We start from the raw sequence: 20,700 nt of genomic DNA, 5'->3' as shown, positions 1-20,700 counted from the left end.
GGGAGAAGCCAGAGGCTATTTCCTCTCCTTCCTAATTAACACACCCACCACAGATAAGTACCCAGCAAGAACACTCCCAGTCTGTCTCCTGGAAACTGGCCTCCAGGAACAGCTCCATCCTGAGCACCCCCAGCTGCAAGCTGAGCTCAGCCCCCTCCCTAGACTGAAGCTTTGCACCTTTTCTCCAAGTCCCGTCTTCCCGTGGCAGGGAGCCCTCTCGGCAGCCAAAACCGGAGCACGGCATGGGGCCAGGGATGGATTCCTGGGCAGCCCGAGAGGAGATGCAAATGGGGCGGGAGACTGCTCGAGAAGCAGAGACAGACAGATGCTTTTACACTTCAAAGGGAGCAGGGCCCTGTGAGGCTTTCAGGAATACGCACAAATCGATAGACTCCTTTCAAACACCGAGCACATTTGCTCAAGTGTGAGGCAATTATTCCCTGAGGATGTAGGCAGGACAAGGCCATTAACAGCCATACGGGCCGGACCGGGAACCCGCGGCGGCTCCGGGAGGAGCCCAGCCCAGCCTGGGGGGCAGAACACAGAGCTTTCTCATCCAGGAGCTACAAAATGCCCTCGTGTCCCCAGGGGCTCTACAGGGAGCACATTAGTGTCACTCAGCCCTTGTCAGTGCAATACTCAGCACATCCTTTTGGTGAACAGCGGGTTTGATCACATCCCCTCCACTGCTCTAGTTCACTGCCTTCATCCCTGGTGGGCTGACTTTAGCTTACTGAAGCAATTCCCATTTCCCCCTCACCGAATGCTGCTGGGCAGAGCCTGAGCTGCTCTGGAGAGCTCTGTCTCCACTGAGCTCCTTCAGATGGTGAAGCAGAGCCCGAACCAGATTGCGGGCGAGCAGAGGGCTGGCTGCTCAGCATGGGGACAGACCCCCATGTGGTGTGACAGCAATCACGCCTGACTCATCCCTGGCTACTCCGCACCAGCTCTTCCACGCAGATCACCCTCAATGCACCATCTCCCGGCAAGGACTGTACAGTTACAGAGACCACAGGTGCCCCTGCTTCACGACCCCACAGATGGGAGCTTCCAGCACACAGGAAGTCTCTCCTGTGAACAGCTGCTGTTTCACATGTACAGTCATACTTGTACAACGAGAGGCAGAGATACTGAAAGTGAGCAGTGCTTTATGACTGATGGGAGTGCCCATCCTGTAGCACCGGCTGCCCACTCTGCTTTATGGAGGCACATCATTTACCCTCTTCAGTAAAAATAGAGGAGGAGGAGGAAATAAAAATCTCAGCATGTCCCCAAAGAACTGTAGGAGATTAAAATTAAATCTATCCATTACACTCACCAAGCAGGGTGCTGTCTGGGCAGGAACACTGCAGTTGTACACCTGCATGTTCAAAGAAAAGAAATTTAGTATTAGAGAAGTGTCAGAGGCAATCCAGCACCCCACAGCAAAGTGCTTCAGGTCATAAAACAAACTCACACAAACTTGGAAAAACAAAAAAGAAATAACACTAAGCTGAACAGCAACACTGCTCAGCACAGCTGCAGCACCTCTTCTCAACCCTGCATCAAAGGTTTGCTTCACCCTCGGTTAAAATTTTGTCTGACACTTCTGCTCAGGCCCAGGTTTCAAGAATGCTGCTGGATTTGTTCTGGGACATGTGTGCTGTGGGGGAGAAACACCTTTCCTACTCCCTTCACTATGTCCTGTAAGCCTCTCCCTGTGTTCCTCCTGTTGCAATGTCCAGAAAGCACATTTAGCTCTCACTCACTACAGCTCTGCAAGGCAGGACAGTAAAATCAGCTTACCTGCAGGAGCAGGGGCCAGGCCAGCAGCAGAGGCTGGGAACAGAGCCCTGGAGACAGGAGCAGGCCTCCCTCACAGCCACTGACACTGCAGCAAGGCCGTGGCCCTGAGAGCGGCTGAGGGACACAGAACAGCTCACCCCAACCTGGATCTGGAGAAGTGCCTCCATTCCCCAACCAGCCCTACACAGTTTTATGCCTCTCTCTTTGCTCAGTGAGAACCTGGGGGCCAAGGGCAGGCAGGTACAGGAGGCTGCGTGGTGGGCAGCTCTGGCAGCAGGGATGTGGCTCACTCCGGCCTGCGGCGCTGCTTGTTGCTCCAGCCAAATGCTGCCTCCCCCCTGCTAAGAGGCTCCGCATGGATCCCACCCCAGGGCTTGGGAATTAAGTGGATTTTAAGCTCTGCAATAAAACCCCATTTGACTCGAAAGAATGTTATTATTCCTGAGAGGGAGTTTGCACTGCTTGCTTGGATCGCCTTAAAGCGAGCCCGTACGTGGGCAGACCAAGGAAAAGCGCCTGCAGTCTCCAGGGAGGCTCGAGGAGCGCCACGGCAGACAGCGCATCCCGGCACTGGGGTCAGCCCAAAGCAAGCCAGGAGTCCTGCTCAGCCTGCCTGCCCAGCACCAGGCGTTCCAAGAGCCCAGCCCAGCAGGGAAATGCTGCTCCCGCGATGTGCTCAGGCGTCTCTGCAGACCGGGAGCCTCCTCGGCCCGCGGGGAGCCCGCGGGCCGGGCAGGCCCTGCCCTGCCCACACGCGTGAGGGCTCGCCGCGGGGGGAGCTCGGCCGGCGGCACCGACCCGGAGCTTGGCTCGCACCAGCCCCGCACATCCTTGTCCCTGCAGCAGCTGGAAATCAGAAAAGCTCCTGGTTAAACCAGCTGGAAGTTGTTTCTGCAGAGCCAGTGCAGGGCCAAGTGCAGAGGCCACAGCCTGCGGGGCTGGCGGGCTCGCCGTGTCCCCACAGAGCCGGGAGCTCTCTGTGCCGCAGGGAAACTGCCGAGCCTGCAGCTGCCTGCGGGAGAACCGCAGCATCGGCAGGAACGCATTTTTCTGCCATTCCCATCTGCATTGAAGCAGTGTCAGACAAGGTTTAAGGCTGCAAAAACCAGTAGGAGAAACCAAAATAAATCAAGATCTTGATTTTCCCATAGGAAATTTACCTAGATCCCATTTATAGTCCATTTGCCCTCCTCCTTATGTAACTTCTCTGCAGGAGAGGAGCAGAAAACACAAAGAAAATAAACAATTTGCTGCAAAGAATTGGTGCAAGAGCCTGAGTCACATCTAGCAGTGTGAGCAGGTAACCTGAGGCTCACTGAACACTCTGTGGAGAACAATGAATGCTGAAATCAACAGCGTGTCATGCATGTACAAACCGGCCCCAGGTAACATGACTAAAGCACAGCACGTTGCGCTTGAGAAAGATGCACAAAACCTACACTTTGGAGTTTATTTTATTAGTCTTAATGGCCTGACTTCCACACGTCTCATTTCCTTTTATTGAAGCTGTCAGAGGCATTACATTATCTCACACGCGTGCAAAACCAGCATTCCAGGCGAGCTCATACCGACTTGAAATGCCACAGCAGAAGAAAACAAGCCAGTGGGAACTGCACAGGGCGGGGGCGGGAGCAGAGTCCAGAGCACACCTACAGGCAAAATCTCCCAAGGCTTCCCGAACGAGCCGAGCGCAGGCTCTAATCAGAGAGAAAGGATAGGTACTTCTCCGAGCTGGATGATTCACTGGAGAAGGGCGAGCAGTCCTGTTGCAACAGAAGGCTGATGAGTAATTGATGGCTCGTCCTAGGCACAAAGCCGAGTCTTTTACCCCAGTGCAGAAGGCGTCTGCCAAACCAGCTCCACCGACAGGCCCAGGGGGCAGCAGCACCTGCACTGCTACTGCAAAGGTTCGAAAGAAACAGCATTGCACTCGTATTTTCACAGGAATTCCCCAGTGCTGCCCAGCTGTCCTCAGTTACTCATGCTCGCTGCAGCTTTTCATCCTCATTAGCGCTCTGTGACAGGGAAACGCATCCCAGCTACAAAGATAAAGAAACAGATCCAACCAGGTAGCCTGTGGGGGATGCATTCTCTCTCTCTTTCTCTTGTGGGCATGCTGTTGGCAGCGATCCCGTGCACAAAGTACCCCCCTCGGGTCCTGCACATGGTGCCCAAGGCACTCACTCAATTCCCCGGCCATTCTGCTCCTCTCGTTTCAAAGATGTGAAGGACAGTAGGAAAATTAACTACTAATGGCCAGAGACAGCCTTTTACAGCTGACCTGCCTTCACAGAGCTGGCATTTGGACAGCAGGGAATCATGATATTTTGGATTAAAAAAAGCCTGCTCCGCATTTTGTTTCCCCAGTCAGATTTCTTTTTAAGTGAGTTGCTCACATCCACATGTGTGTCATGCACAGCAGGTACAAATCACTGCTGGCCAGGGTGCCATCAGAGGGGAGGCTCACAGGGCATTATGTACATGTACAGTGGCAAAGTCTGACCTTTATTTCAACGCTGCATATCCTCAAACCCTGGGAAGCCCAGGGGAAGTACTCAGCTGCTCTGTAAATATCATAATCATGGTACAAAAGCAGTTCACAATATACAATTTAAATAAGAAAACAGTCATTGTAGCTGAGCCCACAAATTTTCAGGGCTACTTTTCACAGTAATTTTAACAATAACAACATGGCTCAGCATCCCTATGCTATGCAGATGCACAGTGAGGAGCTGATGCCCCAAAAACCTGGTGCACAGCCTTTCCCAGTGTCCCTGCACAGGGGTCCTGAGGCACAAACCTGCACAGGTCTGCTCAGAGACATCATCCTGCTGCACACACACACACACACACACACACACTCACTCACACGTGTGCACTCAGAAAACCATCTGGCACACAGGCTAAATGCCACACCTCAGTGCCTACTGATGGCTGCAGGCACATGGCAGCTATTAGTGTGACACAAAAACATTCCCTAAATAACAGCCAGGAGCATGTCTATCCTCCCTGAGAAGCAGTGAGTCTGTGTCACCAAGTCCCCAGTGCCAGGGCCATCTGCACTTGGGCAAACAGGGAGGCCTCCCCCTTCTAACAGGAAGATGAAATGAATCCCTGCTTGCATGGCAGTGCACAGGCTGCTCCTGCCTAGGATGGGACCACAGAGGAGGGAGGTGGAACCACTCTGATAACTAAACATGGAGAGATGCCTGCAGACTCCCAGACAGGTGAGATAACTTCACACACTCACAGAGCACTGCAGGAGCCACAGCTATAAATGATATTCTCCAGGGGTGGCAGGGAGCAGGAGTAAGTTCACAGTGGAAAATTTCCTTTCTCTCCAAAGGAAGAGGCTGGAGTGACACAGAGCACTGCTGTTCATGGCCCTGCTTCTGACAACCTTGGAAAGCCCCAGAGGAACCCCCCACATTCCATGAACGTCCCTCCACCTCCACAGAATGAAGAGCATTTCACTGACCTCAAATCTAGGGCTGGCAGAGGAGGGATGGGCAGGGGGACAGGAGACACCACACACAGCCTTGCTGCTACTTCTCCTGCATGGAACAAACTCCCCTGCCTGCAGACTGCAAACTCTGCCCCTGCTGTGCTCCAGGCAAACCTTGCTTGCTGTGCATTTTACTCTCATCTGCTGCTGGAAGAAAGGCAAGATTCTAGCTTTACTTTGACTACACTAACTGAGGAAGCTGCTCAGAGTTCACCAGCATTGCTTGCTTTGCTTGCCTTTGCAGTATTTTCTACAGCTTTTTGGCCATGTGGATGGCTCACTGGAAGTCCTCAGCCCCTATCTCCTTGCACCAAGTCCCAGGAGGAAGGGATGTTGGAAACTGCCAAATGCGAGGTGCCAGCACTGACTGCGAGTTCAGCAGCTCTTTAAATACTGTTCTTGCAGACCTGTGGTTTCCTACTCCTGCTGGGAAAATAACCACTGCAGAACACATTGAGCCTGATCCACAGTGACATGGCTGGGCAGCCACCAGTTCAACCACTGCTTGTGAAATATGGTGAGGATTGTGCAAGGAGACAAGGAAGTGAAGGTCCCACGCTACTGCTTGCAGCAATACCTCTGCCTAGTGTAGGCAAAGCTTCACAAGTCCAACAGTAAATTCAATCTCATTTACAATTTTCTTTCAGTTTTTTCACTGGGAAGGGTCCTCCCCATTCACCAGCAGGCGTAGGGGAACAGAGGGTACTGGCTCCACTCTGCCACGGTGCCGTGGGCATGTCCTGGAGTTCCCTGTGTGTTGTACTCCGTGGAGAAGGCCGAGTAGCTCATTGCCCTGTACTGGCTGTGGGAAGGCACCACCCACTGCCCCAGGCCCTGTTCGGTGCCATAGGGACTGTACATGGGCGCCCGGGCCCCGGCTTTCCCCACAGAGTCCAGAGCCATGTTCACCACTCCTGTGTAGTCCTGGGGAGGAGGCAGAGGTGGGGGCAGCGGGGGCAGGTTGGTGAAGCCCTCTGGGAGCTGTTTGGAGTCGTGCTCAGGCACCATGGCGAGATCCAAGGCGTGGCACCTTGCCCGGAAATCATTCAAGGTCGTGGTGTCACGGCTGGGAAGCTGCTGGCTGTCCCCAGCTTCATGGAACCTGTGCCCAAGGGCAGAGAGAAGAACAAGTCACACCTACCACAGTGGAAAACTATGGAAAACCCACAAAAATGCCCTGGGGAAAAGCAGGGCAAGCTCTTCCCCTTGCCTACTGCTTCATCTTACTGTGGATTTTAGCCCAAGCCTCACTGTCACACTTACAGAAAAATGAAATGCTAGAGAAAGTGAGTCCAGACTAACTTAGTTCAGGCTAAGTTCTAGTCTGGACTCACACCCAATTTTGTAATGAGGAAGGAAAAATGACTGAAATCTTGTAACTCCTACAACACTTCCTCCAAAGGACAGGCAAGCTCTGTAGTACTCAGAGCTGGCTGGGAGACCAGTTTGGGACAGGAGAATAAAGAACACTACAAAGACATGAGCATGCCCAGAACCAGTGGGTTCAAACAAGAACAGAAAGGCTATCCTTGCACCTATGACCATGCTAATCTACCATCACTCAACCACGTGTGCTCTCCAACAGAAAGGCATCCTCCCCCTATTCCTGGCTGTTTTTCTGAGGGAATCCCCAGCAGAAGAAGAGGAATGCCTCCAGCTGCAGTGTGGCTTTGGAGCAGGAGGCAGCACTCACCGGTACGTGTGGTAGGACGGCGTTGGCACCTGCTGCTCTCTGGCCAGAGCCTCCCTCTGCTCAGCAGGCACCGGCGAGGCCGCGGGGAAGGCCTGGCTGCTGCTCTGCTCCGAGCCCCAGAAGGGATAGCCACTGCTCACCACCACAGGGTTACTCTCTTCCTTCACGTCTACATTCTCATCCTTCTCAAAATCTGACTCAAAGCAGGGAAAAGAAAGAATGGGAAAGAATGAGAAAGGGGAAGAGGGAGGCAAAGCTCACAGTGGTCTGTTGGTGGTTGCAGTAATCACAGGATGGTGGAAGGAAACACACAGCCACCTCCTGCAGTCCTTCTGCCTTAAGGGAACAGCCCCTTCCAGCTCCCTTCTGCCCACATACTGTGGTGGTCAGCCCTGCCTGCCCTCTCTCCTTAGCTGTGCTACTGCAAGCAGCACCATGAGCTGGAGCAAGGAATTATTTAGCTTAAAAATAATTTAATATTATCATTCTCTGGGTTTGTTGTGATCAATATTACCACGTTCCTCAGCAGCAGGCTCCTTTTCCTCAGGCAACTTTCTCTTCTGGCTCTTGGCTGGACTGGGCTTCTGGCATTTGGCTCGTCCTTCCCTAGAAAGAAACAAGATGGGGGGGGTAGCTTGGATGTAAGCTTTTTGCCTAGATATTAGGAGGAGAAAGAAAATCCATAACATTTTTAGAGTTTAAGTAAAAAAGAGTCAATTTTGGCCTTTTTCATCAGGATTTTTTTTTGAGATTTTTTCAGGCATAAAATAACACAAAACAAAAATCTCAGATATATTTGTAACATTTTCTGCTTGGAAAAAAAAAAAAAAACCTCAATTTTTTTCCTTCTCTAATGCCAGTCTGGGGTTGCAATTTAAGCTTTTTTTTCAACTCATCTAGTGGCTGCCCTCAGACCAAGCAGGAGATCTCACTGGTATTGGATCCATCTTCCCTCTTGCAGACAAAATCTCCCTCTGGAAGAGACACTTTTCCACCCACAGGAAAAGGAGACAAGGGAGCCTCCAAATGTCAGAATCAAGCTGATCTCCAAGAGACCAAATGGTCTGCTGTGGACTCCTGTTATCACTGCTATTCACATGTCAGACTCCAGTCTAGCTCCAACGTGCAAGGGAGTGCAGGTCTCAAATTTGTCACACCTCCCACATTTCTGTAGGAATTGTCACCTCCCACTCCCCAAGTCTCTTGAGAAGAGGCTGCACAGAGGGACATCACTCCCAGATACAGGGAAATGCAGTGTGCACAATGCAGCAGGCTCAGCAGAGCTGGCTGGTAGGGTTTTGTTCAAAGACCTTGGGCAAAATTCACAAGTGAACTCCAGCTAGAAACAAATTAAAATGAAAAAACAGTTTACCTTCGAGTGTTCTTCCCATGTTCACGGAAACCTTTAGCAAATGGATTGTTGTCAATCTTGAGCTTTGTAATCTTTAAATGAAAGGAACAAGACTCAGCATCACAGTGACTGTTCCAAGACCTTCACCTTTATCACAAGGTATTTATCACAAGAGATAAATTGTATTTATCACAAGAGAGAAACTGTGCGAGGGTTTTGGACATGGCCTTGCCACAGTATCTCAGCTCTCCCAGCAGCTCCCATCATGGATCAGGAACTGACCCACAGAGAGAAGTGACCCTACCAGGGTCAGCAGGGATTTGGGTGGGATTCATCTGACTAGAGAAATATAAGGGTAAGGATCTGTATCTGGACCTGCAGCCATATTTTTTACTGCATTTGGAGTTCTTTGTCGCTGTGTGTCTGTGTCTGACAGTGCACTCAGGACCATCAAAGCACATGACTCATCACAGAGGAGATGTTTTCCACAGGAACCACAACGTGCCTATTTCTTCCCACTCTTCACCACAGGTGCCCAGGATGAGCAGACAGGAAGGATCCACCTTCCTCTACAGGAATTTCACAGCGTGTCCAGAAGCAGAGCCTGCACACCATACCTGCTCGTTCTGGTAGGCAGTGACAGAGGTGAAGACAGTCTCAGGGAAGCTGAACACCTGGAAGATGCTCCAGCGGACGCTGAAGAGGTCATCGGCCTGCACGATGTGGAAGCGCGGCTTGTAACGGTGCATGGAGTGCAGGATGATCTGGGACACACAAAGGACAAGGCTGCCATGTGCCACCACTGCCAGCACACTGCAGATCCCCTGTGCAGACTCCCAGGACACCCATTTCTAAGCAGGGACTCCTGCTGGGATGGGTGTCTCCAGCAAGCCCCTGTAGTGACAGCACAGACCCATTCCTTCCCTGGCAGGGAGCTAAGGGGGCACAAGGGCTGGGCCGAGGGAAGAAGAAAGGGCACTTGGATATGTTTTAACTTCTACATCATCTAATTTCTCACAAATCCTACTTATTTCCCACAAAGATCATCTTCAATGAACTCCAAGAGAGCACAGCACAACCTACATGCCCATGTTGATCCAGAGTGTTGTTAGTGAGCTTCAGTTTTTGGAAGGAGACAGGTTCTTTCATCCAGTGGCTGCCAGGAGCTGGGGAATCTGGGTGGACATAGGTGCGACAAGGGAGCTGGGGCTCTGCTTTTCCAGCAACTTCCCACTGATCTTTATTCCACTGTGAAGGGAAAGACAGAAATTTGGAGCTTAAAATAAAATCCTTGCAGTACAGAAAAGGTCCAGCAAGTTTGCTTCACTGTCCATTCAGTGCACTCCTCTGAAGCACAAGTAGCAGACTCTCTCTTATGAGCCATGATCATGTTACCAAATCAGCTCCAAGTTTAGGTCTCATTTTTCCTCCCTTTCTCCCTATGGCTGCCAGAAAAGTCTGACATTAATCATGTTTAAAACTGTACTGCTTACAACGAAAATTAGTTACCTTTCCAGCTGCTCCCCAAGCAAAACTGACAAATAACTCCAGAGAGACATAAAATCCATCAATTACTTCTGAACTTTGTCCAAAGAGAATTTATTTATCAGTGTGACAAGTGAAGCATAAAGATTAATCTATTTCAAACAAAGATGAAAGGACAGCATAAATTCTATTATTTAAAGTACTTACCTTGTACCTGAAGTTATCCATTGGCACAAAATCTACCAGCATGAGGTACTTGGCATATGGGATTAAGCCAGAGACTTTGATTTTGCATTGAGGAAACATTCGTCTGAAGGAGAAATGAAAAATAGAGTACAATGGTTTCTCTGTGCAGTGGCTGTTAATGATCAAGCAGCATGTCACATTTACTCACTACTGTGCAAAGCCCTGTGAGCAGTATTTCTCCAGCCAGCCACTGACCATTTGTCCATCTCACTGATGGACTGTTTAGTCCTGTGGGGTTGGATGGGATAGACACTAACAGGGCAGCAGTCACTGAGGGCCCGACACTGTTTCAGCTTTTGTTCTTCCAATTCCTCTAACACACCAGTGGGAAACTTGAAAGGAACTATTTGGAGGCTGTACGTAGTTCCTGGCCTGCTGCAGCTCTCACAGCCCTGGAGGATGGATTAAATGTGAGCGTGGGCAGAAGACGTGCTCTCATCTAAGAGCACACCCAGCTTTCTGTTCCCGTACTCCCTGCCACTACTTTTAACTTCTGACTCTGCAAAAAAGCTTTGACAGCTACCTCCCTACCCAAAGGGATTATTCCAGCTCACAGCAGCTTTGACACAATACTTTACAGCTTCACGATTCCATCTTCTTTCACTGCAAGCTCCACAATACATGACTCATTTATACTTCACTGGAGTCTGCACACACAGATCTTTAAGATTCTGGGCCATATTTTTGTCTGCAAACACAGACTCAAACCCAAACATTTACTGCTCAACTGCTGCTGCCTGTGACCCAGGCAAAGGAAGCCCAGGGCACTTCCAGAGCAACCTCAAAGTGACAGGAAGAACACCAGTGTTAAGTGGTGAGATAAGGGTACAGGAGTTTTCTCAGCACATCAGCCCCACAAGTAACCTTTTGCACTTCACAGTTTGGGCTCCTATGACACCCTGAAAGTGCATGTCTTCTGCCAGAAACAGGAAGATCTGCATAACTGGCTACAAAAGCAGTTTAAGGGCCACCATTCAAAAAATGATCACCTGGAGACTTTGCCAACAGCTTAGAGGGGTGTAGTGTGTGTGGTCAGCTGTCCTGTGCCCCTTACCTGCCAGATTTGGTGATGATCATCTCAGTTCCTATCTGGTGAAACTTCATCCAGAGCCCCATGTCCTCGAGGGTGACCACGATGGAGCTCTGTGGGAAGGGCTCCAGGCTGGGGGAAGGAAGGGCCTCACACGGCGCTTTCACGTCTGGAGGGAGAAAAGAGACTGCAGACAGACAGGAGGGGAACTGACCCTGGTCTGGCAGTCTGTGCCACTACAAACCTCTAAAAACTGTTAATTTTCTCCAAAGGATTTTTCTGACTTAGTAGGCTCAGAGGTAGGGAGCCTTTTCCAACAGATTTGGTTTTAGCTGGTAGGGCCTTTTGTAAGATCTGTGTGTTGTACCAACTCAACCTAAATTCCACTGTTACAAAACCCAGGTTGGCAGGGAGCCACAAGCCACTGTGCTGGTATGATCAGGGTTACACAAAACACTTTATCAAGAGAATACAGTGAAAGCTGAAAGGACTGGAAAGATTTTAAGTGCACCAGTGGCTAATAGGGGAAAATGACAAGTAGGTGGTAGCAGAGGTGAAAAATGCCCTCAGAAGGCAAAGATGAGACAGACAGGAGCCCTAAATGTAAGAGAAGGCAAGAAAAGGAGGTGACAGAGACAGAATGGACAAACTATATTCTGAGAAGAGAATGACTGGTCTGAACTGGAAGTGCAGCTGGGGACCACTGAGGAGCCTGTGAGGGGGTGGAAGGTGTATTTTCAGTAACACACCATGGCAATGCTGCAATCTGCCTGCTCTTCCTCTTGGAGGCACAGGACCAAACTGTGGGCCTGGGGAAGAGGAAAGGGAAAGCATTCTGGAGGAACTGCCTCTGGTGTCGATGGACCAATCACCTCTGCACAGCTTTTGGATTAAAAACCTCCTTAAAGCCCCCAGCAGGTGCTCTCAGCAATGTTGTAAGGCAGAGAAGATTGCTGCTGCCCTGCTGAAAAGCCCAGTTCCATTTTAGGTCAGAATGTGACCCAGTACAGTTCTGGTGGGCTGAGCTCAGGCCCAGCAGGGTTTAAGAACACTGCCCTGAGGAGGGGTGAGGAGCCTGCTCAGCAGGGCACCCACAGGAGCTGGGCTGTCCCCTCTGCGTGGTGCATTAGCAGCCAGGCACAGCTATTTGTTTAAAAGGTAGATTTTTCTGCCTTCCATCCTGATCAGGTTTTATTCAGAGCACAGCAGAAAAAAGGGAAATTTTACCTTGTTACAGCTTTCCTGAGTAATGTCTTCAAAAGAGTATTCACAAAAAGTAGACAACTATTTTCAGAGAAATTAGCTTTTTTCACAAAGGGACATCTTTCCACCAAAACAACCCAATACAACTCTAAGTGGTTCTTCCCTAAGGATTAAGAAGTAGAAAACATTAAAATGTAATTTTGTCTGTTTGTAGAGGTCTTTAGGCATTTAAAAAATCCTCTACCCTTTTTTCTGCTTTGATCCAACATTAATGAACTGGCCAAGAAGTGACACCTAGTTTGCTCACCAAGATTAGCCTGTTAACATCTTCTTACGAAAGCTTCCCCCATATCCTCTTGCAAAGACATGAAAGCTGCCATGAGACGTGCATTTGGTAGCTCAGTGCAGCACATGTATCAAAAGGAGTTACAATAAAATTGGGCTGATTTCCCACAGGAGCCATCCAGTCACAAATAAATGCAAACAGGTTTTGATTAGCTAGACAGATGCTCACTCCTTCCCCAAATGAATTTTCGAATTAACATTTCTTTAAGCAAATTCCAAAGCCATTAAAAGAGACTACAAGAAGGCAGATCTCAGGAGTCTTTAGAGAGGGGAGATTTCCAATGAAGTCGAGAGGAATTGAAGTGAAAGGAGTTCAACACTGAATTAAAAATCAAAGGCAGACGTCAAAATCTGGTATTTACCACAATGAGTCCACAACGCACCTGCAGGAGCACAATGCTGCAGGAGACAGGGACAACAAATGCTGCAGCTAAGGTTTGAAAATGCAGTTAATGCCTCTCACCCTGCAGGTCTGTGTGCACAGGCTGAGGCTGAAAAGCAGGGCATGATCAGTCTGCATGAGGACTGGAGCCCAGCAATGGTGTGAGCTGGGGAATGGATCCTCTCAGCTGCTGTCAGCTCCAGCAGGACCCTGCAGTGATGGATCTGTTGGTAGGATTCTGTTTGCTGATTTGGTTTGGATTTTTGTTTCCCTGCTAGTTTGTGCCTGTGTGACTGATGGCAAGGCTCATGCAGTCACCCTCCCACAAAGATGCCTGAGTGTTGGAACTATGGCACGGAGAGGTTTGGGCAGAGTGTCCAAGCACTGAGTGGAACTTGGGTGAGCTGCACTTCTATGGTTTCATCTTCTGTGCAACTTGGTTTTCAAACCATTGTTATCAGAAAGAGATTTAAACCTTTTCCAGCAGTTCTAGTTTTACTTTTTAAAAAATATTCCTATTATCATTGTGTTGGTAACACCATACATGGCCTGTTCAAAAACAATTTCTTTATGTCCAGATGAGGTTGAAAGGGAGGAAGCTGCTAGGGTAAAGGCACTGAAAATTAAGAGATCTTCAATTTGTTCTGTGATGGATTTCAAGGTCCTTACAGCAATAGGAGTAGCTTGTGCTACAATCTCTGTATCTAGAATGAGCTGTACATATCTTTTTGTCATCTTGGGGACAGAAAGGAAAGAAGGAGAAATGTGAGACAATTTAGTAGTTTTAGGAAGAAGATCTCTGTATAGAAGACGCTGGAGTACAATTGCCTCACCTAAAGCAGTTCCTCAATTCATTTTCCATTACCAAGACAATGTTAAAATATCTGAAAAATTTTTGCAGCCTTCCCAAAATGTGTAGGATAGGATTTGCAATACTGGGAAAACTCCAATAAGGGAAAAAGCTATGCTTATCTTGACTAAAATCAGTTATTATTACATTTGTTGCTGTTATCTTCCAAGCAAAGCCCAACACTCACAGCTATCCAGTCTCCACCAGGGAGGAATGTACATCAATATACAAAGCTCTCTAATAAATTCATCTTGCAAACAAGCAAAAGAACCCTCCCATGTTCTCTGATCTTCTCAATGTCAGCAGAAACACCCTGACCCTCTGGAGGGAGCCTCATTTCTCAGACCCAGAGAGTTTTTTGGCAATAACAAAAGCATGATGTTCTACAAATGCAACAGCTTCATCTCAGACGCATCCAGTCATCACCTGGAACATTTCTGCTGTAGGGGGTCATAGACCAGAAGCAGCCCAGTAAGAAAATTAGCTGAATACTGCAATATTTGGAATCTTTAACAAGAAAAAAAACATAATACAGTCTACTTTTTTTTTTTTCATTGCTGCTCCTTTGTTTCTCAACTTAAGATTCAAGTGGTAGAAATCAGTACGAATCAGATCAACACAGCAGGGACTGGAAAAACCCAAAACAGCAGCAAAGGTGGAAATAATCTAAATCACTGCACGTGTATTTTTGTCATGAATGAGACATCTTGCAGAGGAAGAGCAAGGAAGCTGAGACTGCACAATCACCTCTGATGTGCCTATAAACTGGGCCAGGGTTTTTTTCTGATGTAGAGTGAAACCACAGAGTAAATTTAGGGTTCAGTTGCACTGATAAATACAGCACCTCTGGGCTGGCCCTTAGTGTCCCAAGGCGTCTCTGTCCTTGTGCCCAATCCAATCATGCTCCACATAGGAGAGATTAACAGCATGCTATGAGATGGGCTGAAGGAAAACGTAATGAAACCCCACGGAAATCACAGAAATCCTGTGCTGGGCGTGAGCCTGGAAGGAGTTGGCTACGCCTGATTGGGGTTCATGCTTTCAAAGGACATAGGAAATTGGAAAAAAACCTCAAAACCAGAGAGTTTGTATCAGAACTGTTATCAAAAATATAACAAGTATTTACAAACTTTCTGTGGCCTTCCACCTGAAGAACTCAGTGCTTTGCAGACAATACACAAACAACACCTCCAGCCGTCAGCTGAAGGGTCACACTGCACAAGGTGATGTGGGTAAGGGAATTTTGGGCACAATTGTGAGCAAACCTTTACAAAAGATCTTCTAAGGCTCTCAAAAAAACGCACTCAAATTCACAATTTTTGAAAAAAACCCAGTTTTTAAATCCTCTCCAGCCCCATGCACTCTTCTAAAATGCTGGTAAGGCCTTCAGGAGCGCTTCTCCCTTTCTGGCATGGCTCTGGGATATTTCTGTGCGGTGAGAAAGGGAAGGAGTCCTTCACTTACCTGGTAAAGCTTGCATTTTTCCATGTACTGTGACGTCGAGGAGCTTGCAGGGCCAAGAGAGCCACCAGAGTTCTTCCAAGGGGAGCCAAAATAGTCCAGTTCAAAAGCAGGTCTGATTTCCTGAAGCAAGCACAAGCCCTTCCTTCCGAGATCCAGTGTCAAGAGTGAGCGGGATGAGGATGGGACTCCAAGCACAGCTAGCCAAGGTGAGTTCCTGTTTTATGGAGGCTAATGAGCAGGGAGGAGCTTCCCGCCAGGGTTGTCCCCTTGCGAGCCTTTGATGTCCAAAGGGACAAAGAGAGGAAGGATCTGCAGCAATGGCTGCGGCTAGAGGAAGAAAATCAAAGAGAATTAACATGGCTTTGACATACAGGAAACCCTACAGGGGAAATGCACCTTGATTTACTGCTAACGCACTTTTAAACAAATAGAGACAAGACTGAAAACATCAGTTGAGGACTTAGCTACAAAATAAAAACAAATCCCTTAAACAGCAAGCAGGGATTTCTCTTTGGCTCTTCCATGGGTTTGTGATGATTCTCATCTTCAGTACACAGGATCATTTTACTCTTGATATCTGGTATCAGAATCAGGACGGCATCCAGCTCCTTCCTTCCCAAGCGGGTGATTAACAGTCTGTGTAAAGTTTGCTCTCCCCACTGGAATGCTGCAGCCACACATCCCTTCACCCACTGATGCCTTCTCCAACAGCACGACTGTGAATAACAATGAACACATTTGATGGTGTAACGTCCCTCATCTGCCCAGTTGCTGCATTCCCAGCCTTGAGCTGCACTTTCTTCCCGGAAGGATCAGGAACTGGAGTTATGCCTTGCTCAAGGCACTGCTCTTACCCAGGGAAGGCTGAGCAGAAATCCAAGGGCTTGAGCATTTTCCCTTAATTAGTTTATTCTGCAAGTGTGACCATTAGCTTTTGTGCTTATAAGTGCTTACAAGTGCTAAGAGACAGCAATCAAGGCTCAAGCTCCAGGGCCCAAGACAGCCACTGCACCTCCCGAGGAAGGGGGTTCTGTGCATGCACACACACAAATGGCTGTACTAACATTTACAGGAGCAAAACGCTCAAAATGTGGAGGTCAAAAACAGAATTTCACTCTGAACAGGCCAGGGCTGAGTCCTGCACAGCAAATTTAGGAGCTCTGTTTATTACAAAGAACTTGCTACAAGGCTGCATCTCTTTCACTGTCTAGATTTATTCCAAATAAAATAAACTTTTTTTTTTTCTATTTTATCAGTGATGTTACTGGGACATTTGATCTTTAGTCTGACGTACAAAACAAATGTTGAATTTATTTAGTGAGTTTCTACAGCCAAACAACAAGCCTTCAGTTCTGTTTTTACTGCCTTTTGGAGCAGGCAATGCAAGGACATGCAGAGAGGACAAAGGAACTTCATCAGAGCAGGGACTGACTCTCTTCCAGTAGTATATTGAATTTTAGGCATCCCAGTGCTAGCCAGGGAAAGAAAAACCATTGCTTAGTGTGGCAAGGAAGAATGTTTTAAAGAAAAGGGTTGGAGAATTTGGGAAGTCCTGAGGAGGATTTTATAGCAGGAGATGGTCCACTGGCTCCTGGCACCTCTGCAGAACCACATCCAGCCTTGCTGGCACCCCTTTTGAACCACTGGCTTTCCTCCCTCAGGTGACTTGGAGACATCCAGAGCTGTGGAGTCTCAGCATATTGAGGAGAGGAATAGCATGTGGTGGAGAAATGTCAACTTGTGGCTCAAATGGAAATTATTCATTAAATATGGGGAGAAATAAATCAGAAGGGAAAAGGTTAGCTGAAATGGTATCAGGGTCAGACCTCTGCTTGGGCTTGCACAGCCACTACCAGACACAAACAAAATAGGATGCAGAAATGTTTTTTTGCTCTGCTACAGAAGGAAAGCCAGCATTGCATGTGCTCCCCCCTCCATGTCCTGCTTTCCTAATGCTAGTATTTTAATTGTAGAAAGCGGAAAAAGACAACCATAATCAGAATCTGAAAAGGAAAAATAGAACAAAAATTGGGTCAGATTCAAGCTAGCAGCGAGATGAATCAACATCCCACACAGTCAGAAACTGCACAACAGCAGCAGCAGCTCTGGGAATTTCAGACTTCACCTGACAGGAGCGTGGGATGTGTATCATGACTTACTGCTGCTTCCACAAAGGCTAGGAGATGGTCTCCTGCTGCCACTTCATTTGCACACTGTGTATCAGCATGTCTGGGGAACAGCACATTTGCTCCAAGTACTCAAATCCTTTTGGCTTCTCCCAGCTGATTGATGGGGAAGGTGGAGCCATTAATTACCCATGACTAGTTAACAATCAGCTTTCTCCCAGTCATTCGAGTTGCACTGGAAACATTTTAAAAGTGAAAAAAAAAGTGAATTTGTTACTATTGCTGGAAAGCGTGGCTAATAGGAGCAATCCCCAGAAAATTCATCCCTAGCAAAGGGGGAATTTAGCACATTACCCTCATCTGTCCATCCATGGAGAGCCCTCAGGCAGTCTGATGGGAAGCCAGAGGTGACTGTGCTGGTGTCTAACAATTCACTGGCAAATTGGAGGCTGAGGGTATGGAAAGGGATGGGAGAGAGAGTGGATCTGACACGGGTAAGGCAGTGACACACAGGGCTCTGCTCTGAGCCCATTCCAGCAGCAGGGATGAATCCTGCTGAGCCCAGCTCTAACAGCACGCTCTGCCCTATGCCGAGGGATCAGCTAGGGCAGGAGGGAGGGCATGTGTGATGACAAAAGCACAGGCCAAGAGCTTTTGCTTTGCATCTCTTTGAGAAGCTGATTAGAAAGAAACATTCCCCTCTGGGTTTTGTAGTAAGGCAAATGTTTTCTAGCATTTCTCCCACCTTCAGTGAAGGTTTAACCCTTACTGCTCAGCAGGACCCTGCAGGGAGCTGGTTTGTACACAGGCTCTCCAGCACAGTGGTATCTTGCCATCACTGGCTGCTGCCTGGGGCTCCCAGGCTGCTGCAGAACAGAAAAGGTGTCAGGCTTTGGCTAATGGGGCTGGAGTGGCAGTGCCACCTCTGCCCAGGCAGAGTTCCCAGAGGAGCATTCTGCCCCGAGAGCAAGCTGCAGTTGGAGGCACCAAGTCACTGCCTGGGAGACAGCTGAAATGTGAAAGCCATCTTCCAAAAGAACCTGCCTTGGGTTATTGCTGGTGGGTGCAGTACCAACCCTCAGGTTTCCCTCTGGGAGGAAGGGTTACCCTGTCAGCTGTAACAAACTGGGCTAGAGCGAGGTGCCTTGTCTGCCTGGACCTGCACAAGCAGGGAAGGACAACATGGAGCTGTACAAGCTGCATCTAAGAGATCCTCCCCTCTGAAAGGTGAGGAAAGCCTTCCTGCCATTTAAATGGGACTCATTTAGCCCGTTCCCACCTGGCACACAGAGGCCACCATCCCAGAGCCTCTTGGCAACTCTTTGTGAAGGATCCTGTGCCATCTGCACAGAATGAGTACTGGAAAGTGAAAAGACAGCATGTCATCAACAGGGCCCAAAATAAAACAGATAGCTCTACACTGATATCTACTTACTTTCATGCTTCATTAAAAACATGCAGTGGTCTCAGATTCTCCAGAATTCACAACCTAGCTCCTTAAATCTAGGCTCAGCTCACTGTGAAGCAAATGCAGCCTGATTTATACACACGGGGCCATGGGGAAAAGCTGAGTTTTTCCAGAGAAAAAGCCTGATGAAACTCTTGCTCCTACAGCTGGGCCAGCATGTGACTCCCTGTCCCTGTTAGTGCGCGACACCTCACCCAGAAAATAGGAAATACAAGTGCGGGGCTGGCCAGGACAGAGCTGCTGAGCTCTGGCAGCACAGGCACAGCCTGAACTTGGGCAGCTTTCTGAGCAAGTCTCTGTGGGCGGCTGCAGGAATGGTAAAAGCCTGCAGAGTGTTTTGAGAGGCTCTGAAGAAGTGGTACATATCTCCTATCATGCTGCAGCATAAGAAACAGTTCCTACCCAGCTCCTTACAGCAGCTCACATAACACAGCATTTTCTTCTGATGCAGGGAAATAGCACTTTCCCCCTCCTTTTTATGGTTTTGATTAGCTTTTCCCAGGAAAAAAAACGATCTGGTGTTTTTAGGTATATTACAAGTGCCATGCAGACCTTGCTACCCTGGGACCAACGCAAGGGACCCCACAGAAGGCAGATCTCTGTAGGGCTGCAAACCCCATACTGAGCCCCAAATTGCACCACCCCCAGATTTTCCCCGAGCTCTCAAGAGTGCAAAAATGACATTTGGCAAAGCAGAGCAGCTGTTTGGAGAGGGCCTGTTGGTAACAGCTCCACGCTAATTCACCACAGGCTCCCAGGACAGAGCGCTGTGGGGACGGGTCACAGGCCACGGCGCAGCTGTGACAGGATCTGCTCTGCAGGGGAACCTGGGAAAGCAGCGCAGGCAGACAGAAACTTGTACATTATAAGCTGAAGAGAAGACTTTTCCTTTTGCAGTTTGTGGATGGAGGTTACCAGGCCGCAGAGCTGAGGCGGGCTCCCTCCCTCACGGCCCAGGCCGCTCCCAGCGCGGCACAAGAGGGGAAGCACTTAGCGGCCACTTAACACTGCGGCCTGCGTTTGGCCTCAAAGGCTGCAGTCCAGAGTCAAATGCAAAATATGTCTGTCTAGAGCCCTTTCAAGTTCTCACAGAGCCCTAATGTCGGTGCAGCGTTTTCCTGTCAGCCCATTGTGTGTGCCAGACAGAGCTCAGCGCTCTGTCCCGCTCAAATCCACAAAAAGAATCGCCGCAAGGAGCTGCAGCACCGGGAGAGCTCTGCGGGCAGCTCGGCAAGGGGAGCGAGCACACGGGGCAAGCGCTGCCCTGCCAGCCCGGCATCCTTCTCCCCACACCTGCCCTGCCAGCCCGGCATCCTTCCCTCCACACCCTCACTGCCAACTCTGCATCCTTCCTTCCACACCTGCCCTGCCAGCCCGGCATCCTTCCCTCCACACCCGCACTGCCAGCCCTGCATCCTTCCTTCCACACCTGCCCTGCCAGCCCTGCATCCTTCCTTCCACACCTGCACTGCCAACCCTGCATCCTTCTCCCCACACCTGCCCTGCCACCCTTCTCCCCACACCTGCCCTGCCAGCCCGGCATCCTTCCTTCCACACCTGCCCTGCCACCCTGGCATCCTTCTCCCTACCCCTGCCCTTCCAGCCCTGCGTCCTTCTCCCCACACTCGCACTCCCAGCCCTGCCCCAGCTCCCTGCTCTCAGCCACAAAGAGCAGCCTGACAAAACAGGCAGCAAGTAACTCCGGCTTAAACATCCATCTAGAAACGCTTCTGTATTTGTACACATGTGCACAAACTCACATGCAAA

At 49.2% G+C, this 20,700-nt stretch overlaps 1 protein-coding gene across 3 annotated transcripts; it reads right to left on the bottom strand.

Annotated features, from left to right (window-relative positions):
• Window positions 1-3,209: 3,209 nt before the first annotated feature.
• LOC135282702 (T-box-containing protein TBX6L) lies at window positions 3,210-15,479 on the bottom strand. Of its 3 annotated transcripts, none has more exons than XR_010348759.1 (10): window positions 15,340-15,479; window positions 11,120-11,264; window positions 10,027-10,129; window positions 9,418-9,582; window positions 8,952-9,098; window positions 8,356-8,426; window positions 7,498-7,589; window positions 6,984-7,176; window positions 5,264-6,392; window positions 3,210-3,824 (listed from the first exon to the last, which is right to left on the bottom strand). XR_010348759.1 is itself a non-coding variant. In XM_064392717.1 (10 exons), the coding sequence occupies exons 3-10, from the start codon at window positions 11,179-11,181 to the stop codon at window positions 5,966-5,968; spliced, it is 1,260 nt and encodes a 419-aa protein (XP_064248787.1). In that variant the 5' UTR covers window positions 11,182-11,264; window positions 12,323-12,461; window positions 15,340-15,476; the 3' UTR covers window positions 3,211-5,965. The 3 variants fall into 3 exon arrangements, 2 of the variants coding, with proteins under 2 accessions (XP_064248787.1, XP_064248786.1); XM_064392717.1 differs by adding an exon at window positions 12,323-12,461 and having other exon boundaries at window positions 3,211-6,392; window positions 15,340-15,476; XM_064392716.1 differs by having other exon boundaries at window positions 3,211-6,392.
• Window positions 15,480-20,700: the final 5,221 nt, after the last annotated feature.

Source organism: Passer domesticus, chromosome 17 (genome assembly GCF_036417665.1).
Source record: "Passer domesticus isolate bPasDom1 chromosome 17, bPasDom1.hap1, whole genome shotgun sequence".
NCBI classification, from domain to species: Eukaryota; Metazoa; Chordata; class Aves; order Passeriformes; family Passeridae; genus Passer; species Passer domesticus.
This window is presented reverse-complemented; position numbering and strand designations above follow the sequence as displayed.

Excerpts from the sequence above, each read along its gene's own strand:
- LOC135282702 (XM_064392716.1), bottom strand. Across the intron at positions 9,583-10,026 it reads TGGATAACTTCAGGTACAAG|TGGAATAAAGATCAGTGGGA; the intron begins GTAAGTACTTTA and ends TTCCCTTCACAG. Across the intron at positions 9,099-9,417 it reads CTCTGGATCAACATGGGCAT|ATCATCCTGCACTCCATGCA; the intron begins GTAGGTTGTGCT and ends TGTGTGTCCCAG.